Source organism: Mus pahari, chromosome 14, assembly GCF_900095145.1.
Source record: "Mus pahari chromosome 14, PAHARI_EIJ_v1.1, whole genome shotgun sequence".
NCBI lineage: Eukaryota > Metazoa > Chordata > Mammalia > Rodentia > Muridae > Mus > Mus pahari.
This window is the reverse complement of record NC_034603.1, coordinates 65,880,551-65,890,550: the sequence shown is the minus strand read 5'-3', so window position 1 is coordinate 65,890,550 and position 10,000 is coordinate 65,880,551. Positions and strand designations below refer to the sequence as shown.

Below are 10,000 nucleotides of genomic sequence, written 5' to 3'. Positions count from 1 at the left end.
TTTCCTTTCCAAGGCACCATATTTTTTTTTCCCCCGAGACAGGGTTTCTCTGTGTAGCCCTGGCTGTCCTGGAACTCACTCTGTAGACCAGGCTGGCCTCGAACTCAGAAATCCACCTGCCTGTGCCTCCCGAGTGCTGGGATTAAAGGCGTGCGCCACTACACCCTGGTTAAGGAGCCATTTTCTGAAGAGCTTCGTTGCCAGGGAAATGGCACCACCACACAAAGGATGAGTCAGTCCCTTCTCATCCTTTCGAAGAGTGCACCGTTCTCACACCAGCCCTTGCTGCCCTGCCCTGAACTGTGAGGGCGAATGTCAAACAGAACTTGGTCAGTGGACCCCTTCCCCCTCCCCCTGCAGGGGTAGCGGCTCTCATCCAGGTCATGAGGATCTCTTTCCAAGGTGGGCTTGCTTGTAGCATCCTGACCAGAAGCTTATCCCGTGAGAAACAGTGTTTGACTATCCTTTAAGTCAGGCTAGTCTCAAATAGTTGGCCCAAACAGAGGGCAGATACATAACTTTTTTTCCTGGTTTTTCTCCCCCAACCCCACCCGGCAAACAAAACTCACCACATGTGAGTTACTTAATTAACAAACGTTCTTGTGTTGAAAAGAAAATGAAGACCAAAAAAAAAAAAAAAAAAAGATCTGTGGCAGTGGCAGTAAACACGTGTGTGAGGTTTTGACACTTCTGCGAGCAGCATCAGCTCACCTACTTTGGTTAACAGAGCAGCGGGGAGCAGGTTTAACACCTGTGTCCCTGGTTCCATAGACATTGAGATGTTCTTAATTAAGGCACATTCTGCTGGGAACCTGCAGAGAAGTCCTTAGACTCAGGAAGGACAGACAACCAACAGGAGCACCAGGGAAACACAGCTTAGATAAAGCAGGGTGAGACCCAGGTCACCAGGGCTGAGACCCAGGTCAGATTGATACTGAAGTCAGGGAGCTTTGGGCAGCCAGAAGTCTGGTCCCTGAGAGCTGGTGGCAGGGAAGCCCTGAAAGGTGGCTGTTCTGTGTCCAGAGGGAAGAACTATCTTGGCTGCCTGGAATTCCCTATATCCAAGCCGTGTGTCACAGGTGACAGAGACCACCTGGGCAGTGGCTCCAGCTCAGGTCTTCTCCCCATCAGGGTTTCTTCCCTTCCTGCTGCTGCCTGACGCCCCGGTGTCCTGAAGGGAGTCTTCCTTACGTTGAAATCAGAATCACTACAAGCACTAAGTACCCCATTTTTCTTGCTTATGTGCCCTACCTTCTTTCTTCCCTCCCTCTCTCCCTCCCCTCTCTCTCCCTCCCCTCTCCCCCTTCCTTCCTCCCTGCCTCCTTTCTTCCCTCCCTCCCTTCCTTCCTTCCTCCTCTCTTCTCTCCATCCCTTCCTCTCCTCCTCCCTCTCTTCCTTCCTCCTTTCCTCCCTCCCTTCCTTCCTTCCTCCTCTCTTCTTCCCTCCCTCCCTTCCTCCCTCCCTCCCCATCTTCCTCCCTCCTCCTTTATTTCTTGACATGTGGTTGCAGTAAAGCGAGTGGGAACAGCCATGGTACATAATAGGAAGCAGCAAGAAAGACATTTAAGGGCTGGTGAGATGGTTCAGTGGGTAAGAGCACCCGACTGCTCTTCCGAAGGTCCAGAGTTCAAATCCCAGCAACCACATGGTGGCTCATAACCATCAGTAACAAGATCTGACTCCCTCTTCTGGAGTGTCTGAAGACAGTTACAGTGTTCTTACATATAATAAATAAATAACTAAAAATATTTAAAAAAAAAAAAAAAAGAAAGAAAAGAAAAGAAAAGAAAAGAAAAGAAAAGAAAAGAAAAGAAAAGAAAAGAAAGAAAGAAAGAAAGACATTTAAGTGACCCGAGGAACTTCAAGACTCAAATAGATCCATATATTTCCATTGCCCAGCATTGACTGGAATATTGGGTTTGCAGTTTGTCTCGGGGTCAAGTCATTTTTGCCTTCCTCTTTAGCCCCCATAAGTTGCTCCCAGTGGCGTAGAAGCCCCAGAACTTGCCTCTCCTGGTGGAGCAGTGCAGCCCAGTGGCCTCTGCCCAGCCTCCCTCTGTTCTTCCTTCAATCTTCTCTGGACCCCTTTCCACTTCCAAGCAGGCATTCCTTCCCAAGTTCCGGGTCTGGATGCCCTCCCTCCCACATCCCTGTTCCTGTGCAGTCTTCTACCCTTCGCTGTGGCTGCAGTCCCCTCCTCCACCTCTGATAGCTGCTGATGATAGTGAGAATTAAACAACAAAGAGCCATGGTGGCTGCCACTCGGCCCTCTGCCCTGTCTGTGAGAACTATCTCAGCAGAGTGTCTGATGTCACTGTGGAGGACTGAGCCACCATGAGCAAGGAAGCATCCAGCAAGTGCTAGGCCTTGACTCTTGAATTGCAGCCTGGTTCTCCTGTCACCCTGGACAACCTTGGAAAAAGTGAAGCAATTTGAGCTCCAGGTTCCTCTTCTGCCGGAGACAGTAATCCACCTTGAAAGCGTTCAGCCTTGAAGGGGTGGCAAAGTGTGGCAGTGAGCTTAGTCTGTAGCACAAAGCTCAGTACTGTAGGGCTGCAATAAAAGTCGCTTTTACCACTAGCATCTTATACGCAATATATAGTGGATCTTGACCTTAGACCCTGCAGACAGAGCTCTAAGTCTGCGTACCCAGTCTGAGCTTCTAGACTCCCAACAACCTTGTTCCCGTTGCTTCAATACAGCCATGCCGTTTCTCACTTGAGAAATACCAAAATAGAAGTTAGCCACCTTTTAGAAGGTTTATAAGGAACAAGTGGCTCAACCAGGCAGCCTTCGAGTCTGCATTCAGGATCATTTCTGTCTTCATCAGAAGAAAATCTGTATGAGCTGCTTTGGAAGCAGTTCTACTCTTGTGGTTTGCCTAACCTTTCTTATGAGTGTATTACTAAAGAAACGTGAGCTATTGGCTTCTCAATTACTGTAGCCTACCCCTTCGGCGTTTCGTACACATTGAGTCATCCGGTCTGCAGGTGACTGATAACCATCTGCAGCGATCAGGTTACGGTAACTGGGAGATGAGGGGATCTGATCAGAATGAACTGTGTGCACGTGAAGATCTGGGGCGCTCCCCTCGTCAAGTTGAACAATGGTCTGCGTCAAACCACACACCTCTGTCACCTGACTCCATTCTTCCAGGGCTTTGGTCTCCCTTCCTGTCTTGTCTCGTTCCACCTGTGGTATCCCAGCTGTTTGCTGCGAGGCGCTTCCGGTGGATGAGAGCGGAGGTGGTGGCGTGCCTACATGTCCCTGGAAACTTCCCAGAGCCTCTCCGTCATAAGAAACAGTGATTAGAGATCTCCTGGTACTTAGTGAGGTTAGAGGGGCAGAGCCAGCCACACTGGGAAATGACCTTGAAAAGATTAAGAAACCAGATTTCATCAGCCCTGTGCCGTTTCCAGGGGAACGGGTGTGGGTGAACTCGGTGTTTCCTGTTCATGGTGTCATTGATACAGGCGGCCATCATCATCGACAAGAGAACCAGTCTGGGAGCTGGGAAGAAAACCCATGGGTGACTTTGACAAACTTGTACATTCTTCTGTGGCTTCCTAGTGGGTTGTCAAATTAGGGCTTCTTCTTTTCTTTTTCTCAGATATTAGTGTAGAAAGTAACAGGGTCCACAAAGTCATGGGGATGCAGGGTAAACGCATCTCAGATCTATCTCCTAGCTGGCCTTTCTGCCTCCCATCCTAGTCTAGCACATATTACGCATTGCTGTTCATTGATCACGACCGTCTTTCCTCAGAGGCGGGTAACCACTTGCTGCGTGTTTGAATCCAACCACACCCTATGGCTGGTTATTCAGAATGCCTGTCATTTGGCCCTACTGTGTGTTTTCAAGAGTCCTCTGTTTGATTGTGGCCCTGGGATCAACCCTAGGGCTTCACACAGATAGACAAGCACTCTGCCATTGACCTACACCCCCAAATCTGTCTTTAACTTTAGAGACAAACATTCACAAAGCTACCCAGGCTGACCTTGAACCCCCTTTGCAGCCCAGGCAGGTCTTCCATCTGATCCTCTTCCCTCGGCCTCCGGAGTAGCTGGGATTATAGGCCTACCTCTTTCCTTTTGTTTTGTTTTGTTTTGTTTTCCAGATCTGTCTTTCCCACAATATGGGATACCTGGACATTTGTAAACTTTGATCCTTATGAACAGAAAACCCAGGCCAGTGAGGTGGCTCAGCAGACGAGGGCACTTGGTGCCAAACATGGTAACCTGAGATCAAAACCAAGGTCCCACATGGTGGGAAGCTAGAACCGAGTCCCACAAGTTGTCCTTTAACCTCAACAAGCATGCTTTGACACACGCATGCCTTTAGATAAAGCAAATAAAAGATCTCAGGAAGGAAGGAAGGAAGGAAGGAAGGAAGGAAGGAAGGAAGGAAGGAAGGAAGGAAAGGGGGGGGAAAGGAGATGCCAGCTTGTGCCAGGTGCTGTGTATGTGCCTAGCCCAGCCCTGAGTGCCTTCCAATCACCCTGTGAGGAATTACTGCGTTCCTTTCACACAGGGTCACACAACTAGTAACCAATGGAACCAGAATCAAACCAGCCCAAACTAGTCCATGTGGCTGAAGCCTGTCCCAACCACCACTGCTACCCCAGTGTGTGGCCATTACAGTGTGGGGCTCTGTGAAGTCTGAGAAACCCCTTCTGCGGCTCGCTCTGCCTGCCCGCATCTTTCAGCCCTCATCTCCTCTCCTCCCTCATACAGAGCAATCCTGGTCCTACCAATTCTCAAGTAACCCTCTCAAGAGTTGGATTTTTCCAAGAATTCATTTTTTTCCCAGAGTACTTCTGAAGTCTTTGGCATCCCCCTAATGTTGAAATATACAGTTCATACCAAACAGCTTCACTTTGCCTGCATATAACACCTTACAACACACACACACACACACACACACACACACACACACTTTTAACAGAAGACAAAGTCTTCCCCTGGTTCAAACATCAAATGGGGCATTTAGAATAAAACCACAGATGGCCTCCACAGATGAGCAGCCTTCTGTGATGTACCTTGCCTCCAGTTTTACCCCTGAAGGTCTTGTGTCTGCCCTGCAGGGGTAGAACCCACTCAAGAGCAGAACCTGACTCCTCTGATCCCTGTGTTTTCTTATGGCGCCATAAGTAAATTAGTAAAAAGTAAAGTAGGATTAGGAGACAGCCAGGACAAGCTACAAGCTGCAAGCGACTGAGGCTGATCACGGACATCTCTTCTTTACAGTATTCATTACAGTGGAATAGCAGTTAGGATGTCGCTAGCACGTTAAGAGAGCACTCAGTAGCAGAGCAGAGGCCCCAGGCTCCTGACAGCCCACCCCCCCACCCCCACCCCTACCCTCCGCTGGTCCCACTGTCTTTGCATCCTGTGCCCACCCCTTTCCTCCAGGGGGCACACCTCACGACATGGCCTCACCTCTGCCCTTCTCCTTTATCCACTGGCTTAAATTGACAAGTCAACCATGTACAGCACCCCTAAACGTGTGACTGATGTACCCCTGAGACTGGCGTGGCTGGGTGCCTCCTGCCCCGTGGCTGGGTGCCAGTGTGCAGCAACCGCAGCTTACCCTTCCCCTCTTCTAGAGTTCTCTGGGAAACAACTTTCCCCACTCTGCCTCCTGCTGTTTCTTCTCTAACCTCCCCTCCTGCCCGTTCCAGGTGAGAAGCGTCATTGCTTTGACGCCAACTACAATCCCGGCTACATGTATGAGAAGGAGAACGAGATGATGCAGACCCGGATGATGGACCAAGCCATCAATAACGCCATCAGCTATCTGGGGGCTGAAGCCCTTCGCCCCTTAGTCCAGACTCCACCTGCGCCCACCTCTGAGATGGTCCCAGTCATCAGCAGTGTGTACCCCATAGCACTTACTCGGGCCGATATGCCCAATGGGGCCCCACAGGAGCTGGAAAAGAAACGGATCCTCCTGCCAGAGAAGGTCTTGTCTTCTGAACGAGGTCTGTCCCCCAATAACAGTGCCCAGGACTCCACAGACACCGACAGCAACCACGAGGATCGCCAGCATCTCTACCAGCAAAGCCACGTGGTCCTTCCCCAGGCCCGCAACGGGATGCCTCTTCTCAAGGAGGTCCCTCGCTCTTTTGAACTCCTCAAGCCCCCTCCCATCTGCCTGAGGGACTCCATCAAAGTGATCAACAAAGAAGGGGAGGTGATGGATGTGTTTCGATGTGACCACTGCCATGTCCTCTTCCTGGATTATGTGATGTTCACCATCCACATGGGGTGCCACGGTTTCCGTGATCCCTTCGAGTGTAACATGTGCGGCTACCGGAGCCACGATCGCTACGAGTTCTCCTCTCACATCGCCAGAGGAGAGCACAGAGCCATGTTGAAGTGAGCATCTGTCCTCAATGCGAGGGTCAACACTGTTTTTTTAAAACTGATGGTAGCCTTCTCCTACTGGACTGAACTCAAACCCACAGTCCCGCCCAGTTATGTTAGCTCTCAATCATGTCCTCATGAGCAGTCAGGGAAATCACTGTCTTCATTCAGAAACTGTTCGCAGAGCTATCATGTTACTTTGTGAAACCTCCCTTTCCCAGCAGCTGAGTTTGATGGGATTTAAAAGCCAAAGAAGTATCTGGTTCATTATCTTTTGTAGCAATAGACAGCCATCCACTGGAGCTCCTGGCCAATTGGAACAGTCCTCCGTGGGCTGCAGGAGTCATTCGCTGGAATACAGCAGCCATATGTGGAAAAGCCCTTTGATCCTATGCCCAGATCCACACAGCAGAAGAGCCGCCCAGCTGCCCTTGCTCTTGGGCACCAACACAAGGCAGAAGCCTTAGCGTGTAGTACCCTCCCTTCACGTTCTAACAGTGAGGAAGAGGTGGCCGTACAGTAAGGACCCGCTGGCAGTAATGGAAGACCCTGTTCTTGGAGCATCAATCCACTTCCTATCAAACAAAACTGAAGCCACCCGAGTGAGGGCCCTTCTCCTTTACCTGCTGTCACAAGGGTGAACCTCGGACGACTTGGCCTGAGCCAGACCCTGATCTTCCTGCCTCAGTCTGGATGAAAATTCTACTCCAGAAAATCCAATGCTTTTAAATATTGGGTATCATTGAAACCGCAGAGTCATACACAGAGGGCTGGCATTTGTCTCCTTTGATTGGGATTGGTAGAGCAAGTGTGTGGGGGGGACATAGTTTAGGGGTACAGTGCCTGCCAGGTGCAACTGCCACACCAGGGGACAAAGGGGGAAGAAAGAAAGAAAATGGAGGGAAGAGAGGTTGGCTGAGCAGAGCGTGTAGGGTTGGCTGGGAGGCCACCCTCGTCACCTTGGTGGAGTACTGACTGAAAACCCAAAGAACATTTGAAAAGTGATTTTAGGCAAAGGAGCCAAAATGTGCTGCTTAATTCCCCGCCACCCCACCCCTCACCCCACAGGCATGAGATCAGGAACAGAACCACAAATGTTCTCTCAGGATGGTGTGACATCACACTCTCCTGGGTTAGAAATGCATGGCTTTTATTTTATTACTCTATTTTTAAAACAGGGTCTCCCGGTGCCCCAGCAAGCCTCAGGCTCACTGCTAGCTGAAGCTGGACGGCACTCTGAGCTTCCTGCCTCAGTCTACCTATGGGGTGCTGGGTTGAGAGGGTGATCAGCACCGTGGTGTTGGGCTTCTGCTGTCCTAAAGAGGAGCTGCCGCATCTCACCGAGAGTCTTGGAAGGCTGATCTTATTCTGTAGATGGACCAGTTAGTCGCCTTTGTCACATAGTCACCAAGACATCAAGATTCTTGGGAAAATGCTCCATAAACGAGCACTGGAATCAAGGCCCCCAGCCATGCTTGCCAAGCTCATACTTGATACTAATTGGTTAACTCTAAAAGCTAAATGTCCTCAACCATAAAATAAGAGTTGCATCCAGACCCTCCTGATGGTCACTTCCAGCTTTAATACATGATTATTCAATAGCCACAGGTTTTTTGTTTTGTTTTATTTTTAACTTCTTGATGTGTGGGCATTAAGCAGACAAGTCTGCGCGTGAGAATGTGTTTCATATGTCTTTGATGTGAAAATATAGTTAAGTTTTTCCTTCAGCTACTGAGTCATGACCGTCTCAGTGAGGGGGGGACCAAGGACAGGAAGGGTTTTGATCGTGCCGTCGTGTACACACGAGCTGGCATCTATAGCTTTTTGCCAGAACCCTTTTCTTCCTTTCCTTTTAAAAGAACTTATGTTAGGGGAAAATAAGTTCTGCTTACAGGGACGGCTTCATGGAGCCTATTTACAAATTAAGAGCTTAGCTTTTTATGAACATTTCCGCCAGAGCCAGGAATCCCAAATTCCTGGTATGTTAGCATTTTCCTTCTAAAGGACTTATGGATTCGACTCTTACTCAATTCATTTATACAATGCCAGTAATTAAAACATTCCTCCTCAAACACACAAACGGCTTAGCCTGCCTTGTAGCATGGTGTCTGTCTCAGGGTAAGGGGGGAGGAGATTATGAAATTCCATGGCAACAATTCCGTGGCAACAGTTGAGTGGCAGCAATTCCGTGTGTCTGAGGCCTCAGCCTGAGGGCTGGATGTCTTCAGCACGTCTCTGCATCTCAGCAGAATCGGATGTGAGCTGCACCGCATTGTTCATGCCCACTGTGAAAGAGGACCTGCCTAGTCTATGCTTGAGATATCTCACATCCTGTTGTCTTGGCGGGGAGGGGGGAGTTGCGGGGGGGGGGATACAAAGAGAGGGCATTGGGAAGCAGGGACTAGAAAGAAGAGATGCAGAAATGGGGGGGGGGCATTTCCACCAGAACTCTGTTGAAATCTGCTGCAGGGGAGCAGACACACACACACACACACACACACACACACACACACTGTCATCTTAAGATGGCGGACTACCATTCTACCAGCCCAGATCAGACGCTGTCCTGTGACTGTGGACCTGCTGGCTTGCACCCTACTCCTGAGGCTCCTTCTCTGAGTGATGTGCACGCAGAAGCATCGGGAGCCTGAGTAGGAAGGAGCCCTCAACTCCAAGGGCCTGCAGGAGCTTGAGGACCTCGAGTCTGGCAGTTGAGGCCAGTGGGGTGCCGTGGTTAGTGCCGCGGTTAGCACCGCCTGTGCATGTGATCCGTGCACTACCTAAGGGCCCCCCTGATGGAGGTGGGGGCTGAGATGAGAAAGGGTAGATTTGCATCCTCCGTGAGGCTGTGGAGTCCTGGGGTAGCTTCAGACAGACACCTCTGCCTGAGCCCTGTGGATCTTACCTTCCATTCTCACCACACACCGCAGGGTGGGGGGCTGCAATCTGGGGACCAACCAAACCCACAAGAAGTTCCATTGCAGCTAAGGTTGGGGCGAGGGTGGGCGAAGAATAGAAATGGCTCTCCAAGTGTTCCTCACCATGAGCTGAAGTGCAGCACAGAGCTGAGTAGAAGACACACAGACACACAGACACACACACACACACACACACACAGCACACATAAACCACACACATACAGACACACACAGCCTTCCCATGGCTGCTCAGCATTGCCACAGGAGAGGGGAAAGGCCACTCATCTTCATAGACCTCAAGTCATTTCCCCTGGCGATAAGCCAGCTAGTCTTCTCTCCGCTGCCCCTTCTCGGCCCTTCCTGACTTCGCTTCTGAATTCGCCCACCATAGATTTTTCCAGCTTGTATGTGCTTACCACGCGGGTTAATCCATCCATATTCACACACACATATACACACATACATATATACACACCACACACATACCACACACCACACATACACAGATACACATACACTACACCAGATAGATACACACCACACAAACACAGAGACACACACACATACACACATCACCACCACCATCACACACACATACACACATAGCACACACACACCACACACACAGACACACACGCACATATACGCACAAACACACACACTACACCAGATAGATAAACACCACACAAACACAGAGACATACATACACACACACACAC

General features: G+C 50.0%; 1 protein-coding gene across 1 annotated transcript in view; it reads left to right on the top strand.

The window, feature by feature from the left end:
* Positions 1 to 6,507, top strand: part of Ikzf3 (IKAROS family zinc finger 3) — an 85,872-nt gene extending 79,365 nt beyond the window's left edge. Inside the window, exon 8 of the mRNA XM_021212783.2 lies at positions 5,679 to 6,507. Coding sequence (XP_021068442.1) covers positions 5,679 to 6,379 — 701 coding nt within the window. The 3' untranslated portion in view covers positions 6,380 to 6,507. The remainder of the gene's footprint in view (positions 1 to 5,678) is intronic.
* Positions 6,508 to 10,000: the final 3,493 nt, after the last annotated feature.